At 42.2% G+C, this 20445-nt stretch overlaps 1 protein-coding gene across 3 annotated transcripts in view; it reads left to right on the forward strand.

Moving 5' to 3' along the window:
* BBS4 (Bardet-Biedl syndrome 4) overlaps positions 1-20445 on the forward strand; it is a 72497-nt gene that overhangs the window by 5679 nt on the left and 46373 nt on the right. For all 3 annotated transcript variants that reach the window (XM_019533285.1, XM_019533286.1, XM_019533287.1), the window contains exon 2: positions 4972-5023. In XM_019533285.1, the coding sequence (XP_019388830.1) occupies positions 4972-5023 (52 nt within the window). The remainder of the gene's footprint in view (positions 1-4971; positions 5024-20445) is intronic.

Below are 20445 nucleotides of genomic sequence, written 5' to 3' on the forward strand. Positions count from 1 at the left end.
CTGTCGAGGTCAGCCTGGATCTGGTTCCTCCTCTCCAGGTTGTTAGCTTCACCCCATAGTTTTGTGTCATCCATGAATTTGGTTAAGGTGCTTCCCACCCCCTCATCCAGATCACTGATGAAGATGTTGAACAGCACCGGCCCCAGAACTGAGCCCTGAGGAACTCCACTGCACACATCTTTCCAGGTTGACATTAACCCATTCACTGCCACCCTCCGAGTGCGACCCCTGAGCCAGTTTTCTACCCAGTCTACCGTGTAATCATACGTGGCAAATTGCCTCAGTTTATTAATAAGGATGCTGTGGGATACTGTGTCAAAGGCCTTCTTGAAGTCCAGATAGATAACATCCACCTCGATCCTGCATCTAACCATTTGGTGGCCTTGTTGTTAAAACAAAAACAAAAAAAACTAGGTTAGTCGGGCAAGACCTGCCTGCTATAAACCCATGTTGGTTGCCCCTCTGCATCACATTAGCCAGTGGGCTTCCACAGATGTGTTCCTTGATTATTTTTTCTAGAATTTTCTCTGGGATAGAGGTAAAGCTGACCGGTCTAAAGATTGGGATGATATTGGCCCTCTTCTAATCCTCCGGGACCTGACCCAAGCACCATGAGTGCTCATACATCCTTGCTAGTGGTTCAGCTATGGCACTTGCTAATTCCTCCATTACTTGTGGGTGGAGTCCCTCCGATCCCGGTGATTTGAACACATCCAGTCCCTCCAAGTGTCCTTTTACCATGTCAGCACTGACCGTTGGTCAGCTGATGTTCCCCTTGTTGATGTCCATGATGTGTATTGAGGGTTTGTCTAGATTCCTATTTAAAAAGACAGAGACAAAAAACTCACTGAAGAGCTCTGCCTTGTGCCTGCTATCTGTCACCAAGTCCCTGCAATAAACAGTGTCAGAACTTATCACAAACCAGTGTCTTGTATCAAAACTTAAATAAGTGTCATTTTACTTGCTGTGGTAAGTCTTCTGTCCTGAGTGTTACTTATGTAAAATTCAGCACACAATAGTGAGACTTTTACAGGTGAATCTTTTGAATTGGCCTATATTTTTTCCATACTGCCATAAAATGATTCTTTGCTACATCTCTGACCATTTGATAGCCACAATATAAAAGGCATTCAGTCTTGCTCTGGCTTCAACAGACTAAATGCAGCCTCACTCATTCAGCTGAGGAGTTTTCCTTCAAATTGATGCGTTACCAACTCATCATCCTCTGTTGTCAGTGTAATCAGATTATGATTTAATCTTAGAAAGGACTTAGAGTAGCCTGCATGAGGGATTTATGAACTGACAAGAACAAAATGTAATAATCGTAATTAGTTTTCTCATTGAATCCAAGTCTTTCTGAAAGTATAAGACAAGAATCCTGCAGTCACGACCTGGGGTATCAAAAAAAGTGTTCATTATCTGATGAACAGGATAAATTGTAAGATCTCTGAGAGTTTATCACCTCATTGGGAACCAAAAGCTTTGTGGTATTTGTAGCAATATAGCTTGACTTTTCCTGAATTACTTCTAACATATAAGGGAATAATGGTGATATTCGTCTGAATGGATTTTCCACAAACGTATTGAAATCCAGTGTGTGTTTCTATGTCAGTGGGAGCCTGATAATATTAACTTCAGTTTGTGATTAAGTCTGTGCTGTGACATCATCTATTTTAGCAGCATGAAATAGAAAAACAGGATTCAGATATTTTTTAGACTGAACAAAGCAATGGAAAATTTTTTCTGTAGGGAATGAGCTTGCTCAGGACCTTGGGGAATAGACAGGACATGGCACAATAGGGTCACTTCCTTCTCTGTCCTTTGCAATTCTATTAAAAAATGCCAGATAGGAAAGGCTAGCATTTAACATGTTTGGATTTTTGGGATATTACAGAATGTCTGGGCTAAGTGAAAGGATTTGCTAGGCAGGTTAGAGAAAGGAATTGGGGGAGTTTGACTTTTCTCTGCAGACATCTGTTTAACTATTTTTGAGTTTCTCATTAAACAGCGGTTCATAGATGTGGCATCCAAAAACAGATAAGATCTTAAAGCTTTTCAGAACTAGACACTGGGATGCCAGTAGGATATTTGTCTTTCATTTAGGAAGGAGACTCTGACTATACCAGGTGTAAAATTGGTACAACTAACCTCTGTTGCAGTGGTATGAGCCTGCTACTTTTATGTAAGAATATTTTGTCCACTCACAGTGTTCGTGGCTTGGTATAATCTGGTGTGTATGCAGGACCAGGATTCTGTCATAGCTCTTGTACGTATGGCCAAGAGCTGTTGCAGATGCAACTGTGTCAGCAAACAATTTCCTGCAAAGAATACCCCTGATGTGGTTTTACTACCTAACATAGATGCCCTGCTTACTAGGAAAATTAGAATTTTTTTTCTGACAAAAGATACTGAAAGCTGTTTCCCTTGGTGATGCAATGGACAACAGACTTCAGCAGCTGTTGTAGTCAAGCAATACTAATACCTTTTGTGGGATGAACTGTTGGACACTTACTTGACTACCAGAGTTGTTGAACTCACTTGCCCTTTCTTCATCATTTGAAGTTCTTGCCAAAAACAGCACCTTCTGATTTGGTTACAAGAGCTTTTTTCCTGGTCTTGATTGGTTTTCAGAAAACACTTTATTAACATTATGCCCTGTTCCCTGTGCTCCGTGCTGATTTAAAAAAATAATTTCTTGAGGGAAAAAGGATTTTGTCCCACAGCTATTTGTTGTGGCATAAACAGGGCCTCATAATGCAATTTAATGCAATGTAGTTATACTTTCGTGCATTGATGAATGCGTTGCCTCTTTAGCTATATATTTCTCATGTATCATTTACTGCAGGCAATAAAAGCTATGAAAAGCTCTTAGAAAAGGAGGAAAAAATTAATGATGGCCAATCATTTACTTACGGTATTCATATGTATTTAATGGAGAATGTCTATTCTTTGCCTCAGACAAAAAAAAAATATCCTGATGCCTTTATAACAATAATCTGTGCGGAGAGCAAAACATTAAACACATGGTGATTAAACACAAAGGTCCAAACAACTGCATTGCTACAGGTAATAAATACCATCATTCAGATTGGCTCTTGGGTCAGAAGGCTTGGATCAGCTGCAAATCTCAACAGTTTGGTTGTGGCATAATAAAGCCTTTAAATTCTGTGCATCCCCAGTCACCAAATGGCCACGCTAACATATGGGTAACTTTACTGTCAAATGATGTGATTTTATTTTCACCCACTCAGTCTATTTGGGAATATTTTTATTGAGGAGCCTGTTAGCTGAAAAGACATCCCAAGAAATATAACTTGTCCTTGTTGTGTGATTTCATTTCTGAAAAATGACTGAGAAAAAGATAGGGTGACTTTTGCACATTTGTGCATCAGTGATTCCTGATCAAATTGTCTCAGCTTACCAGTCAATAGGTGTTTGGTTTCTGAATGCAAACTCCTCAGATTTACACGAGGTCAAATTGGATTCTTTCCTTTTTGGATATAATCACTAGCAATGAAGTTCTCTGTCAAATTCTGCTGTTAGTGACTCCACTCCAACCCCAAGAGCTTAAAAATGTGTCTTTATAAGGACAACTTTATTGTCTTTAGTGGGATAGCAGAGACTGATTTGTTTGGTAATGCCTGACAGGGAAGAGAATCCAGCACACTTGTAGTATTATCTCACAGGAGTGAAAAGCAAGACAGAAGGGCTGATCCTGAGTTCATTCAGGAAGCAGTTCTCTTCAACTGGAACACATTGCTTTTTGCCAGTTTCCAGAGTAAAAACACCAAGGAGCATGCTTTTCGCGGCTATAAAGCTCTGTAATAATGCTTTTCCTTTGTGAATGCCTTCCTCAGCTACCGAAGTACTTGTCTTCCTTAACTGTCTAGAGAGACTGAGATCTAAGAGTCCCAAAAAGATCTTATTTTGTTAAAACTTGGTTAAAATAGATCTTTCCTCTCTGCAGTCAGCAAGGCACATCCATTATATGTGAGGTCTGCTGCAGGCAGCACTTGTAGTTTTGCTTGAGATATCTGACATCCTTCAAATTAAACACTTGTGTGTGCAGGGTTTTGCCACAGTCAGAACCAGCGGCCTGAACTAGATGGGCTTGCTCCACAGATTCTTTATACCTGTTTTGTCCCTGTAAAAAGATCTCTTTGCTACCACTTAGCAGTTTAACAATTAGCTTTGCATCAAACACAGTGTGGAAACAAGTTGGTTTAAGCTGGCAGGGATGCTGAGCATTTTACTTTATTCCTTCCTTTGGATCATAGCAGAGTAATTATTGTAGACTTCATTGCCTAATCAAGAAAGGGCAGTATGTTGAGATATGAGAATGAGACCACTCTTTTTAAGTGCTTGGTGCTGCCTGTGATCTTCAGACTATCCCAAAGAGCCTTTTGAAATCCCCTGTTAATCAAACATTTCTTAGAGCTGGCTATTCTCATTAAAAGCCCAATCCAAACCCTTGCTCTTACGTGTAGTCCTAGTGATTTCGGTGGGACTACCCATAACTGAGGAAAACCTTTCATTCTCCTTACTTTGGAACCACTAAACACCCAGTGTTGTAATTAGATTTGTAGATCTTGTGGAGCAGACACTCCCAGTATGATTTGAAAGAGCTTTTTATATGCAGAATATTTCTATGATCCAAATGCAGTCGTCATTCTTCTGTTTTTCAATAAGTATAGGTACACTAACAAAACTGTCTCTAGCTGGCAGTGAAAGCAGCTGTATTTATAAAGAAAAGAGGATTTTCTCAGTCTATACAAATAGCAGAAATCAAAAGTTGGTTTCTGTTAGAAATAACTAGCATCTGATTGGATAATTTCTGTTTAGCAAGGATGCTGTTATTTTTGCTTCATCCTTTGAGATCCATTGGCTGTCCTCCTAGGATTTTTTTAACCAGAGATTCCTTTGGGAATCTTGCCTGATGTATTTTGACTCTCTCCTTTTCTGTCATTTCAGGTTTCTTCATTTCCAGTGGCTAAAGAACCCCAGAAACCTCGTCTCAAAAAAGGTTTGTTTTAAGATTTGTTTACAAGGGGCTCTCTTAGCCAAGATGACTTAAAAATTACTCTGTAATGTCTGCAGTGGTCTGATATGTAAAAAGGGTTCATGGGATATGTAAAAACAGATGGGACTATTTAGATTGCAAGCCCTTTGGGTCCAGTTCTGTCTTTTTGTTGGCATTTGTACAGTGTCAAGTACAACGGGCCCCGATCCTAGGCACTGTGGTAATACACGTAATAAATAATAGTAAATTCATTTCATTCTTGTTCAACATCTGTTTGTAAAATCATTTACTTACAGAAGCAATATTTACTTATTGTAGTATCCAGTCTGTTATAAACTTTGTAAAACTTTCTAAAAAACCACTTATTGTATTAGTAAGATACTTTCTGGACTGCTCACCTGATTGTTTTTCATTTACCTTCCTTCTTGAGTAAGGTGTTTGTTTATTGCAGATTCTATAAACTCTTAAATTCTTAAAATGTCTTGCCATAAAAATGCTAGTGCAGGACCCCACAATCCCAGGGTTTCATTAGGTTTGTTTTTGTTTTGTTTTTTATGTGAAGCTTGTTTGGTTTGGAAGTAAAAAGATGTGTCTGAGGAAAAGCTTCCACAGCTAACCACTCCCTCTGGTATATATTTGGGTTTTTATAAATGTAAGCGAGGGCTTCCTTTGTCCTACAAAGCCTTTCTTATTGCATTATGGAATGGTGGAATAACCTAGCTTGACACTTGGATCCTAGACAGAAGTTGTAAAGCTGACAGCTCTAAAACAGTATTTTTCTTTGCACATAGAGCAAATTGAATCAGGAAGTCATTGAAGTACAATTAATAGTGAAATCAACAATGCCATTAGCCACATCTTTAAAACAAGTTATTTCATGTCTTTAGTTCATTGATATTGGGGATGCATGTCAGAATGCACTCCGTCCCTCTCTTTGTGACAAATCCATGATATTCCCCATTATGGGAGACAGCCTTAATGATAACGTGTCGAAATACCTTTTCTGATGTTCATGTAAATAGGAGTTTATTTGACAACTACACACTGTGCCAAAACTGCTGGCTTCCAAAGGCAATGCTTTTTGTTCATCACACTGGAATTCTGCTATGGCTGAGTCCACAAATTCAGAGAAACTTTTTGTCTCTCCTGAATGGAGGCCAGACGGACTGAAAGTATGTATGGCTCCTAGTTTCACCAGCCAAATTTTAGCACTTCAGCAACAGCATACCTCAAGCATAAAGATCCTTCATGGATTTTCAGAACCCAGATCTAAAGTTGGCCTGTGCAATGAGGTCAACTTCTCTGCAGTTTACTGACTCCCACTTGGAGTTGAGAGAAAGAGAATTACTGTGTCAGGTCTCTCACCAAGTAGTTCAGCCAAAAATCCCCTTTGCTCTGAAAGAGATTTCTTGGCAGTCAACTGTGACTGTATTTTCATCAAATGATCAACCTGTGACTTCATGGAAAGACTGATCCTTTTTAGTCATGTTTTTCTGGAAGGCTTTCTAGCCTGATCTCTTCCCCTTAATGTCTGCTCCACCCCTTCCTCCCCCCCTCTTCCCCCACCTGCAGTGATGTTCAGGTGTATTATGTCATATTTGCATTAATTGTGTATGGTTGAAGGATCTTTGTCCTTTTGTCTTTTTCTAAAGCACCATCTCCCTGAACAGGACTATAAATATAGCAGTTGTAAAGAACAAAGAATGAACTAGTATTTGGACAACTCTTCTTGCAGTTGGAGATCTATTTTGCCATTCCTTTGCCATTTATATGTAAATTTAAAAAATCCAAAAGGAGAGATGTGGCCCTCAGCATAGTAAAGCCGTGAAGGTGGGCTGTGAAAGAAGGTGGCTTGCCTCCATCAATTTGGTTGCTAAACTGTTATTCGAGTGTCTGTCTTCTCCTTTGTGCATAATTTGATATGGGTGGTCAGGAAAGGACTAACTCTGGTAGTTAAGACTTTTTTTTGATGGGGCCACCATTATGACAGGTAGGATTTATATTATGTGCAAGCTTTTGACCAAGGCTAGGAATAGGCATTACACATAAACCAGTTCAAGTGATCAGAAACTGGTAACAACAGACATTCATTGCACATAAACCAGTTTCAAAATGGCTGAAGCTGGTTTGAGATAAACCTGGCTGAATGTAGTATCAGACTTAACTGATTTAGCTCAAACCAGTTTGTGCAAAGTCTGTCCCAGACTGCTTCCTGGTTTAACTTAAACCAGCATGAATGACATGTGTCCCTGAAGGCTGGTGAGGGTGTGGCGGTGGAGAGTGGGGAGCTTCTGCAGGTGGCTGTGGTGGCAACAGGCTGGCGGGGTGGGCAAGTGCCAGCTGGTGAGCAGGGAGCTCCCGCAGGCAGCCACAGCGGCGGTGGGGGCAGGGGTGGCCGCTGGTCAGTGACCACCCGCAGATGCCACTGGCAGAGTCAGCGGGGGGGGTGAGCAGCAACTACCTGCAGGCACCACCAGCAGCGTCAGCAGCGCTTCTGTCAGGGGGTACACTGTCAATCTCAGGGGGTGCACATGTACCCACACGTACCCCATACGCATCACCAATGTAAACCAGAGTCCCCCAGCCTCTGGGCATGCTCTGTGGGCTGTGCTGTCTGTCCAGCGGATCAGGGCTGGCCCCGCCCCTCTGCTCTCCAGCCGGAGAAGGGACAGGCAGGGGTGTGGGTTTGGCCAGAAAAGTTTAAATCCTGCCTCCCTGTCCCACTGGCAGGGACCCGAGCCGGGTCTGCTAGGTGTTCCCCCCGCACTGTTACAGTGGCAGGCCAGTGTGGCCCCTGAGGCAGACGGGGCAGGGAGGGGGGTTATTCTCCCCTCTACCCCCACTGCCCCTGGGGGACCACACCCAGGTCTGCTCGCCCTGACCCCCGCCACCGCTGAGCGTGGAATAAGCCTCCTTCTGTCCCCTCTGCCAGATGCCAGAAGGAGGGGGAATAACCCCCATCCCTGCCAGCCACTGCAGTGGCGAGGGGGCAGGGCCCTTGATGGGAGTAGCAGCCCCTGTCATAGTGTCAGGAAATGCGAACGCCTTCCCAGCGGAGACACTGCACTGCTGGGGGGACAGAGCTGCAGCAGACTGTGCACAGCAGCACCAGGGCCTGGATGGGGCCAGCGCCCTCCAAACTTCCCGCAGCACTGTGGTTCATAGCAGCTTTCCCACAACGCACTGCCACTCCCCCTTCCCCCTCCACCAGGAAGGGACTCGCATTTTGGGAAACTGTGACAGGGGCTGCTGCCTCCGTCATGGTCACTACCCTGTGGGCACTTCCCCCTCGCTACTTCAGTGGCTGGGTGGAGCGGGCTGCATGCCACCAGCAATGTCCCTTGTGGGGGGCACAGAGAGTGGGGTTATTCTCTCCTCTGGCCCTGGGGCACCGTAGCAGGGTCTGCCTGGCTGGGTTGCTGCCGCTGCTCAATCTGTGCTCAGAGCAAACAGCGGGATAAGTCTGCGCCTGCCCCACTCCCTGTGGCATCTGATGGAGGGGGCTTTTCCCACCACTTGCCCTGAGCACAGAGAGAGTCAGCAGCGGTCAGGGCAGTGGGGGGCAGGGTGGGCAGATCTGGCTGCGGTTCCCCAGGAGCAGTGGGGGTAGAACAACCCCCCTCCCTGCCCCCTCTGCTTCCTGGACCACACTGGCCCACTGCTGCAGCAGCGAGCGGGGAGCACCCAGCAGACCCGGCTCAGGTCCCTGCCAGTGGGACGCTGAGTGGGGGATTAAACCTCTCTCTGGCCAGTTAGGTCTGGATTGATCATGGCTCCTCAGCCCAGCTTCCGTGCAGCCAAGGGCACGCTCTAATGCCCCTCAGCTCCTGGCCTGAGCAACTTCAGGCATGTACCCACAGTGCCTCAGTTCAGAGGGAATGTCTGTACTGTGACAAACTGGTTCAACCTGGGCAGGTTAGATTAACCTACAAAGGTCAAATCAGTTCAAGCTCTGGCTTTTTGAATGTCTGGCCCTAGCCAAAATGCCTGTGTAATAAATCTTTTAGGAAGACGTTTGGGACACATTTCTGAAATCTTGAATATTCTGCATGCTAACACTATGAACATCTTTCTTGCGGTATTTAAAGGGCAGTACTCTGTTCTGAATGGAGTTGTCATCTGTTTGGCCATCAAGCCACAACACCTCTCAGCCTTCAGTTGGCACTTAAAGAGAAATTGTAAATCAGAGTTCTTTAATAATTAATTTGATATTGCTTAGCATAAATTCAAATTAAGGAATATCATGGAGCAGCCATACTAGAAGTGTGTGTGACACTAGGCAGTGAATCAGTTTTGCATTTCCAATGCAGTCTTTGGATAGCAGGTATGTTACTGTCAGGCCACTCCTGCAATATCATGTGTACTTGGGAGCACCTTGCTGTTAGGTAGTGATGGAGAAATGAGAGGGAATTAACTCATATTGCTCCTCTCTAGTTGGAAGACTGGGTAAGTGGAAGTGTGAGGAAACACTTGAGCTACGTATGTGCGTGGCTTGGCAAAGGGACAGCTCAAGGGAAATACAGATATCCTGCTCTAGTTATTTATAGGCCTGAACCTCTGCTGTACAGCAGTACAGCTCTATTGCCTTCATCAGTTAACTTAAAATGATCCCTGTTTTGAAAGGGGAATTGGGCCTGTGAGACTGTTTTTTTTTTTTAAATCAAAATAACATCTCTTGATCTAGAATTGGTACCTGGTATGCCTCATGGGTTTTTGGTAAAAAGCTTTGAATACTTGGTGCTTTGCCAGTTCCTGTTTGGCCTGCATTGCTTTTAGTGCAGTGAGCAAAAGCTGATTTTGTCTGCCTGCTTACTATACTAATCTCTTGAAAAGGAGGGCAAGAGCAAGATTTGTATTAGGAAATGGTATAACAGTGGTGTGTGTGTGAGTGTTTGCATGAGAGGGCGAGGGCGTTAGTGTGGGGAGGGAGGGAAGCCAGGTTTGTGTGGACTTCTGTGCAAGGCAAGAGAGGAGTTGGGAAGGAAGAGCTGTGTTCCTTTCCAGCAGTTCATTCTAGTACTTCACCAGAGTCTCAGGATGAAGAGAGCCTGCTGTAATGAAACAGCCTGTTCTCATTCAGCCAAGACATGATGAACTAAATTAAGAGACTAGAGAGATCTGCGTAAACTTTGCTGTATGAAAAAGTGTATTTAAACTTGTTCTAAATGAACCCTGTCCAGGTACCCAAGTATCACAGGCCAATTTTACCTTGGAGAAGTTTCCATTTCATTTGTATTTTATTTTCAAATAAAATAAGTTATTCCATTATTTGACAGGAGAGGTTAATCTGCTGAGTTTATCTCATAAAGACCTATTTGTATTTGTGCAGGATAGAAGACAGCTTTTAAATTGCCTTTCATGAGAGTATGGGTTCTGTTTCTTAATCATAATTGAAAGGGCAAAATACAGATTTAAAGCTAGCTATAGGCAGTTATTTAAACATAAGGGAAGCTGCTTCCACCAAGTCTGAAGCTGACGCACACAATGCTTCAGGAGTACTATTACTAGACAGCTATAGAAGAACTGATTTCACATTGCTGTTGTAGTGCCTTCTTCACTTTGCTGTAGAGTTGGGAAGTCAGCTTCTTTCTCTGCAAGCTTGTCCTGGATAGAAACCCAGAACCAGTATCTCCCAAGCTGCTTTCAGGACTCTTTCAGCTCATGGTAAACCTTTTTAAAGGCAGAATTTTAGTTCAGATTATCTGCATGTCAGGGCTAACCTATCACATGGCTGTTTGGTTGTTAGATGCTGGAAGGCTAAAATTAAATGGTGTCTTTTTCACGGTCCTGTTCAATCCAAAAGCTCAGTGATGAGTCTTCTGTGAATGTGTAAATGTTCTGGGGCAGACTGGGGGGAAGGGGATGCAGCAACCTTGTTTCAAATCTCTAAAATCTAACTCTAAATTGTAAAGGGATTGGTGGGAGGTGAACCATTTGGAGCCCCTGGTTGTATGTTCAGTGCCCACCATTATTCAGGAACTGACACGTTAGTAGCTAAAATCATTCATTATTTTGTCTTTTACCCCCAGTGGGGAGAACGGCTCTGAAAATCAATTCCCTTTGTTGCCACATCAAGATCTATAGCTCTCCTTGTGTTGATATTCTTTTTCCCCAAGCAATTGGTGGCACAGTAAAGGGAGTCCTGCTTCTTGAAGCGGTATGAAGTTAATATCAGCCTGCTGAGACAGGATTTTAATCTCCCAACTGCATTTTACATTAATCAGATATTTTCTGAAATGCTTTACTGGTTTTGAATTGAAATAGACTAACTCCCATCTTCCCACTTTCCTTTTCCTAAGCTCTGCAATCGAATCATTTTACAGTAATTGATAGCACTATATTGGAGAAGGCTCTCTTTTCCCAGTGTACATTGCTGATTTTACGGAACATAACTCCAATTTATTTCCTTTTATCATGGAAAAAATTATTTACAAAAGGAAGTCCTGAGTTCTCCTGTTAGTCCAGTCATGGTTGATTGGGTTTTTGGAATTACTTTAAATATATTGTGCTTTATGCACCAATTTTAGACTCATTACTTTGCTCAGATACAACTGTGGCCTTCCTATAAGAGGGTAAAAGAGCTTTAAATTGGATCCCAATTATTTTTTTTTAAATACAGGAGATGTAGCATAGCAAAACATAACAGAGTTGCTTTCTTCTTTACAGTCTCTATATGGTGAAAATTGAGGATGCAGTTCTGTTGGATTATGAAGAAGTAGATTGCTAAGGAGGCACCCTGCTTTTTCTTTGCTTATCCAAAGGACTCATGTAGTTTATTTTCTAAGTGGTAGTCCTCCAGTGTGAATTATAAAGGCCCACTGAGTATGAAAGATAAGTATTCCCTGAATTCCTAGTCTTTCTTAAATCATATGCAAGCATTCTCTAGTGATTAGAGCAGGGGTGTCTTCTCCTAAATTGGCCTCTGATTCACTATGGTCTTAAGCAACTCACTTCACCTCTTTTTCTCATTTTCCCAAATGAGAATCCATGAGTGGATTTAATGTTTAGTTACCAAACATAGATGTTGTGGGACTTTGTAAATGCTAGCAGAGTGTTTGAGGCCTTGGCTAGAGGATTCTGTAAAAGCACTGACTGTTATCATCTCTCACTGATTTCTGTACTGTCACTTCTAAAGGAGTAATGGCCAGCACTGCAGGATAAGTGAAAGTTGGATATGTGCAACAGCATAGGCAAGTTTCATTCCAATACAATGCAGTAAAAGCTATCTGACCAGGGATCTTTAACATGTTTGTCACAACAGGGAATCACTGTACAGGACCTTCTCAACCTCCTCCTTTCATAAGGTTTAAAATCAGTAAAAAATTCAGCACCCAAAAGTGTTTAAAGAGGTACAACTAATTTAATCTTTTACTGTCAAGGGAATTGGTAACTTAAATTTTTGCATGGTGTCCTTAAATAACACTACAGTATAGTGAAACTTCATGTGTAGAGTACCGGAAACTTCATGTTATGAGGCCATATGAGCAAAATATATGATCATCATCATGAAGTTAACTTTAAATAGTTCTGCTGAATTAGAGCCTAATACTACTTATGTGCCTTGGATATTATCAACAGTTTTACTTTAGAATAAATTAAGTGCCTAGATGTTTCAGAACCTGTGAGTATCTACCTTGTATTCTTTAGTCAACTTCTGGCAGCATAGTATTTAATTTACCATGGCATCAAGTCAAAACATCACATAGCTCCAAGGTGGGATTTTGAACCTGCAGGACTGAAGGAAAGAGTTTTTGTGGGTGATATTTTTATTGGATCAGCTGCATGGCTGGGATAGATTTAGACAATCTTTCAGGTATCTCAGAACCCTTCTTCAGATCTCTGATATTTATTTTATCTTTAATATACTCTCCATTGCTGAGACGCATTTAGTTACTTCACTAAGATTAAAACAAATGATTAAACACGTTTATCAAATATATATGCGTGAGGATCCACGGTTCTGTGTGCAAATAACAGGCTACAGCATGAGTTGGCTATTGCAGAAAAGTGGAATAATAGGAATGGAAGAAGCCTGTGGTGTAAAACTGTTTTAAAAGTGTAGTTATAATCTATATACCAAGAGTTATTCTAGCTATCCCAATGTGTGGCTTAAAATTGTCAGTTACTCATCACAGAGATTTGATTCACACACCATTGACCTCTATATACTGTTTCCACAGCTAATGTCAATGTGACAGATTACAGTTTTCTTTCTAGAGTTGGATTCTGAAATTTTCCTAAGCAATTTGCATTGCTGTTGTGGAGATAAATTTGGTTGGTATTTAGTATGCAGTAATATTAATAGTCTCCCTCTTTTATATTTGTATAGACATGGTGTTTGTTTTTGAAGGGGAGAAAACAGTTAATGATTTCAAATACGTTATTATTAAAAGCCATATCTCTTGATCTGCCAAACACTAATTCAAGTCCTGCTTCATCTGGTATTGATTTTGTTCATATGGGCTTTCGGAGATAAAACTCAAAATCCACATTTTGTCTCATGACTCGTGGTTAATAAAGCAACTTCAGATTATACAAAAATTGACAAGTGATGAATAGTGATCTCTCCTTGGACATGCCTGACTCCATCTCCAGGCAGATGAACTGATGGGAAGCATTCCTGTTCCTGGAAATATTCAGACTGTTCAATCCATTAGAACAGCGCTAACTTTTTAGCATTCTGCTGAGTTGATTTTGTGTGCTGTGGAGGTGGCCCTTTCTGAACTCCTAATATTTTCAAATCAATATAAATCCATTCCTTCAGCCAACTTCAAAGCTCTCTTTGAAATTGTGAAAGTGAAACTGCCTGAGAAATCCAGATAAAAACAAAAACTCAGAATTAAATTAATTAATGCTTTTAAGTGTGCCAAATAGCGAAGAGCTTAAAAGAATGTAAAAAAGAAACACCAAGGAAATTCTCATAATAATAATTTTTTTTTTAGTTAGAGTGAAGTAAGTCTTTTGGCCCATCTTAACCTAATAAGACTGAAGGAGAATTTTTTTTTTGTTTTAAATATATGTTACTTGGGTACATACTTCACTATGTAATACATTCTAACCTTCATATCATGCATGCACATTATCATGCACACTTTGACTCAGTATCGGATGTAGATATTGTTGAATAAAGAGGATTTTTAATTTAAGTTGCCATTTTAAAGGGGAATATTAATCTGGACTGTTTTCACTGAATTTCCCTTTTTACGGAAAATCTGTAGATTCTCTCATAGATGTAATTCCCTGCCCATGTTATGATTGCAGCCTAAATGTCTCAAACATTAAGGAGTGTGGAAGTTAAGACTGAACATGCCAGTACAGTTCTGCCCCCTTGTGTGCATTCATTTAAATCTCTATATGATCAAGTATGTCAAATAATATAGTAAATACAGTTTTTCAGCCAACCCCACTAACACACAAAGATTCACTTTTAAAAGTGTCTCACTTGGAAAATGGGAGGGAGACTGCCAGCTTTGAGCAGGCAAAACCTCTGCCTTTTTGCTGGTGTGGTCCTATGTCCATTTTAAACTACTCTTCAGGCTACATTTCATAGCTAATGAGTGCTGGAATCTAAACTGCAAGAATAATCCTGAATAATCCCTACCTGCAGGAATTAATTTTGCTGTTCAGTTCTAGACTTTATTCCCTAAAAAGTTGTTCCATCTTCTCCCATTGTCTACATGAAAAATGCTACACTTCCTTCACTCCTGCAATCCATGTCATATTGGATGTGGCACCTACGAGTGTCTCAAGTGCCCCTTTTCCACTTCCATCTTGGATCTCCCTTTTCCTGCTTTTCACCCTTTCTACATTGTTGAAGCCACTCTTGCCTGCAGTCTTGACACCTACTCTCTTCTTTCCTTAGCACTGACCTCTCTACTGCTTGCAACACTGTCAGTCATATTCTCCTGCTTGATACATTGTTCTTTCTTGGCTTCTCTTTTACTTGTTCTTCTGCTTTAAGCCTCTGTCTTGAGTGTGGCCTGCATTCTTCTTGCTCTCTCCATATGACATGTGTAGAGCTGTTCTGTGCTATATGCTGATTTGGACCGTTACATTCATTACCAGCCATCTTCAACTACCACATTTCTGCCAGCGACTCACAAATCTGCATGCACTCCTTTTCTATCTCCAGTCAGTCTTGCTTCTCATCTTTTTCTCTGACATCTTGTGATTGCTTCCCCAATAACATAATGTGCCAAAACTGAACTCAGAATTCTTCCCTGTCCCTTTCGTTAGCAGCATAGATCGCACAACCTCTTCTCTGTCACTGAAGCCATGACCCTGGAAGCACTTTTTAATTCTCCCTTATTTGATTCCCCTTTATTTGACCCTCATTTCCAATTTATCCATATTCCAGACTTTTTGCTTCGGCACCTTACTAATATATGACTTTTTTTTTTCTAGTCAAACAGCAAAAGTCTCATTCACTGTGCATTAAACCTTCTATGTAAGTTACCACAGTAGAGCTGACCTCTCCAACACCCATTTTTTTGCCTTTCCAACTCATACAAAACACACTTGCTCAGTGTTCTGGGCCTATTACCCCACTTTTAAACTATCTCTGGTAGCTTCTCTTTCTTCTGCTTTGCACCATGCCCCATCTTCTTGTCATTGTCTGATGTGTCTGGTGTAACTTTTCCCTTCCTTACTAACCTGAGTTTGTCTCTACATCTGTCCATTCCCTCCACTTGGCCCTATTGATGCATTTATCCCACTGCCACCTCTGCAATCTTGTATACTGCACACAGAAAACCCTTTGAGAGCTAATGCCCCAGGCTGCTTCTCCTCTGACCATTCAAGTACCACTTAAGGACTGATTTCTGCTGGGCAGCTTATACGAAATTAGTCTGTTGTTAACTGAGGGTAGTGAGAAGTAGCTTATCCAAGTAAAAATACAAAAGCAGTGACTGATGCACGTTTCAACCAGCTTCTGTCCACTCTGCATACATGTTCCATCTCCTTCCCCTTTATCTTTGAGATACTAATCTCTTTGGAACAAGGCCTGTGTCATTTTATGCACTTAAAAACATCTAGCACATTTTGAGTGCTACCAAAATCTAAACAAAATAAGAGAAAGTATAAGGTTATATTTTGCATTGTTAGGTTTCATGTGTTGATATGTGGTTACATCAAATATGTAATGATCCTGCGTTTATATCCTCAGTGACATGATAATATCCTAGATGACTCACTACCTTCTCTCTCCACTGCCTTTGTCCAACTTAGGAACAGCACTGACCAAAGGGAGTACCACCCACTCCTTGGCTATCAAGATGACAAGTGTGAGGCGAGATCTAAAGATAGAGTGCTTTAAATAGGATGAGGAGAAATTTTCAAGACTATGACTAAGATTCAGATAACCCTCAAGAGTATTTGGAATGATCATGCTATAGATGACTTTTTTCACTCTAGATTACCCTGAAATATTTAAAATATTTTTTTTTCCCCCATGGTGACAATATACCATATTCTCTCTGTCCATTCTCCCTCATTTGGCTGGGTTGCTCTTCATGCTCTGGCTACTGCATTGAGAGCTGCTGAGATGAGATGGATACACAGAGACCAGTAGTAATCTATGGTTGGAAACTTGGGAGATATCTTGAAAAGGAAAAATTTGGATGAGAGGGGAAGCCCCAAGCCAGTTGTTAAATGCAATTTTTGTACAGCTATCTGGAAACCCTGTATGAAGGGGCAGTTATACCTGTATAGAAATAATTTCTAAAATATTAATATGTATGCATTTATAGTTCAATTTCACCCAGGTGTTGTTCCCTGATAGGACTTAGAAATAGTATTTTTAGTATGAAAAACAGGTTAGTGTGCATGTATTCATACAGACACGTCACCACCATCTGTTGAACAGTATCAGCAGTCTTCAGCTATGTCTTACAGACTCTGTCATGCTAATAGCTAATGAAGATTCTCCAAGAGCCCAAGTGATTCAGTCACTGCTGAAATTTGTCATTGTAAAATTCCAAATGCCCGCAGCTGTAAAGACCTAAATGACCCCAAGTTTGTCATTCGTATGGAGATTCTGCCTTTTCACTTTTAAAGGGTATAGCCTGAGCCGTATGGCTTGTGAAACTTTCTTTATAAAATAATTGATGGACATGTTTGTGAGTTTCAAATAAAAATATTTTTTGTTTGAAATAAATCAGAGTTGTGACCATCTCAGATAAGACCTTATTAAACATTGGGCTAATAACTTTTTAGGTTTCGCAAATAGAAAATTTTCATGGTTTTCCTTTTTTTTCCGTTTGTGGAGTTTGTTGAAGATAGGCTTTTATAGTAACACAGAGCCCTTGGGTTTAACTTTTTGCTTATTTTCCACTAGGGGGAGGTGTAGAGTCACGAATGTTTGCTTTTTGTTTCAAACAACTGAAAAATAGAAACAGCATCCATACAGGTTTCTCCGTGTATAGTAAAGCTATTTATACATGATAGTAAGATCACAGCTATGAATTATGGCTTCCTTGCCAGCATCAGAATTGTATATGATGAGTTTTATTAACCCCAGCTGACTGTAAATAACTAAAAACCATGCAGGTTTATTGCTTGATTTAAAGCCGCTCCTGCAGCAATTTGCAAAAGGAAAGGAAAGGGGAAGGGGACTGGGTTTGATACAGCTTTGGGAGAAGAGCGGTATAAAAAGATCTCTCCTTGTTTTCATAGTGTATGTACATACATGCACATATACTGTGTGCAATGTGCAGGATATACTATTTTCTATAAAATGGTTTTATATTTTGTAGTATTTGTCTGTCACAGCTAATAAATTTTTTTTAATTGTACCTTTGGCTAGGATATTTTCAAACCCCGAAGAAAGAGTTTGTGTTTATCATAGGCAATGTTTTTGTAATGATATTTCTTTTAAAGCTGCAATGTACTTGTATTTTTGCAGTCTGCCTTTGAGCGGATACCATATCTCATTTTGAATCTGTCTGCCTACTTGCCCACCTACGGATTTCCAGAATGCTCCACTATTATCAAAGCAGCATATTGTTTTAAATTCTGGACATCTCAATACTAGGGTTCACAAATGCCTTTTATCCATCCTCCATTCTTTACTGTGGGAAATGCAATTCCCCCAGGTATGTAAGGAGTTCGTTGTAGTGTTATACCTATTATATTTTGTTAAAAAAGCCTTATTCCTTTGCAATACGATTTTTTTTATGAAGGCCCTGTATCATTATTACTCTTCCTGTTTTAAAAAAATGCATTTTAACTCACTGCATTGACAACTTTTAGAAGTGAGGCAAATAGGAAAAGTGGGCAGACATTTTTATTCTTCTAAACCTCTGTCAGATTTAAATAAACATGGCAGTGAAAGAAACGGACTTGAATCTGGAGTGTTAGCCCAGCCCTGGCCAGCTGTCAGCCATTGCCGAGCTTCATCACACCCCTTAGGAACAGGAAAGTTCCATTTTCTTTCCCTGATAGACTAAGAAATAACTAGGGATCCAGATTTTCTGCTTCCCACAGAAAAACAGAGAAAACCACGGATTTCCCCCTTTACTGGAGGAAAATGTGTACTTCTCGTTTTAATAGAGAAACGCATGGATTTTGCAGTTTTGCAAAGAGTTCCCTGCAGGCTGGTAGAGCTCCAGCCTGCAAGAGGCTGGGAGGGAGCACAAGGAGGACAGTCAGGCAGGGGGCACCATGTATATGTATAGGCACATGGCTGCCAGGCAGCCTGGAGAGCAGCTCCTGCAGGTAAGTGGGGTGGAGAGAGATTGAAGCCCCCATAAGGAGGGAGGGAGTTTGGCAGGGCTGGGGCTGCTGGCCAGCTGGGTGGTGCATGGGGCTTGGGGCCTGGGGCCACAATGCGTGGCTGCAGGATCCCAGCGGGGAGTAGGACATGGCCGTAGGTGGTTTGTCTGGGTTAGGAGGGGGTGGGCTCCCCACCACTCTATGTCCCCCAGATGTATGCGGGGTGGGAGTGGGCTCAAGCTGCACACTGCAGGCTTGGGTTCCCTGTTGCCCTCCCCGAGGGCAGAGTGGGGGCGGAGACATGGGGTTGTGCCCCTCACTGCTGCTGCGCATGCAGGGGACATGTCGCCAGGGCAGTTCAGAGCTTGCAGCGTCAAGGAGATCCCTGTGCGGCCCTGCAGTGCCAGGCTGGACAGGCCAGGCAGCAAAGACACCAGGGGGAGGGCAGCAGAGCAGGAGCCTGAACCCGCAGCTGGCAGCCCACCCTACACCCGCCACGTGCACAGATCTGAGTGTGCATAGAGTGACAGGGAGCCACCCCCTCTACCCTGCCCAAACCTCCATCAGGCAGGCTGCAGGTAGGGGGGAGCCTGATTCCACTCTGCCCTGCAGTAGCTGCCCCCACCTGCTGCCAGGGACAGGAGGCTCTGGACCCAGGTCCCTGGCCCTGTAGTCCTGGCAGCTGGAGGTCCTCTCTGGCAGGTCTAGGGGTGGGCGGGGGGGCTGTGGGTGGGGGACAAGGTGCACCAGCAGGGCAGGGGGGGTTGGCAGGGGAATGAGGGGCATGAGCAGGGCCAGGGAGCTGGGGAGGGGGAGTGAGGGACACCAGCAGGGCTGGAGAGGCTGTGGTGGGGAGTGAGGGACCTTTCATTTTAATAATTGATTTTGGGATTTTTGTCAGATAATTTACAATTTTTTATCAGAGAATTTGCAATTTTGTCACCAGGGAAAACCAGGATCTCTGGAAATAACAAAGCACTGCAGGACACTGGTACATGTCTTGAATTTGAGAAAGCTTACAGAACTGAATGCAACATTACTTGTTCCATGATACTCTTTCTTTCCTGGTCAGCTCTGATAAAGAGAAGCTTGCTGCTTTGTAATGGACTGATATCATTCAGACACAGGATTTGGACATCCCTTTTTATTACTGACATGTACTGTGTACCATGTCAGTATTGCAAGTGATGCTAATTCAGGGGCGGGCAATTATTTTGGGCAGAGGGTTGCTTACTGAGTTTTGGCAAGCCATCGAGGTCCGCATGACAGGCAGCCCAGGGCAGATAAATATTAATTTTCTAAATTTTTTAGGGGCCCCATGGGCCGGATAGAATGGCCTGGCAGGCTGCATCTGGCCCCCACGCTGCATTTTGCCCACCCCGTACCAGTTGCACTTTCTTGCTTAGTCTCAGCATAGAAGCTAAGATCTGAATTAGGCTGTGGTGCCCAGAGGTGGACTAAGATTTTTTGGGGCCCTGTGTAAGAAATGGGTTAGGGGGCCCCTCTGCCCTGCAGGAAGGGGAGGGATCTCTTTCCATCTTCTATTCCTGGTGCTGTGGAGGCGTGCAACCCAGTTCTCACTCACTGGTGAGTTACGGTGAGCAATATAAAGTAAATAAGAAGAGGATTTATTTGCCTACTTATTTGCGTGTTGTTTGGTATATAATATACAAATAAGTAGGCATATAAGTATTCTTATTATTTGCTTTATATTG

The sequence above is a fragment of the Crocodylus porosus genome, unplaced genomic scaffold, assembly GCF_001723895.1.
Source record: "Crocodylus porosus isolate Cpor-Errol unplaced genomic scaffold, CroPor_comp1, whole genome shotgun sequence".
Lineage (NCBI taxonomy): Eukaryota > Metazoa > Chordata > Crocodylia > Crocodylidae > Crocodylus > Crocodylus porosus.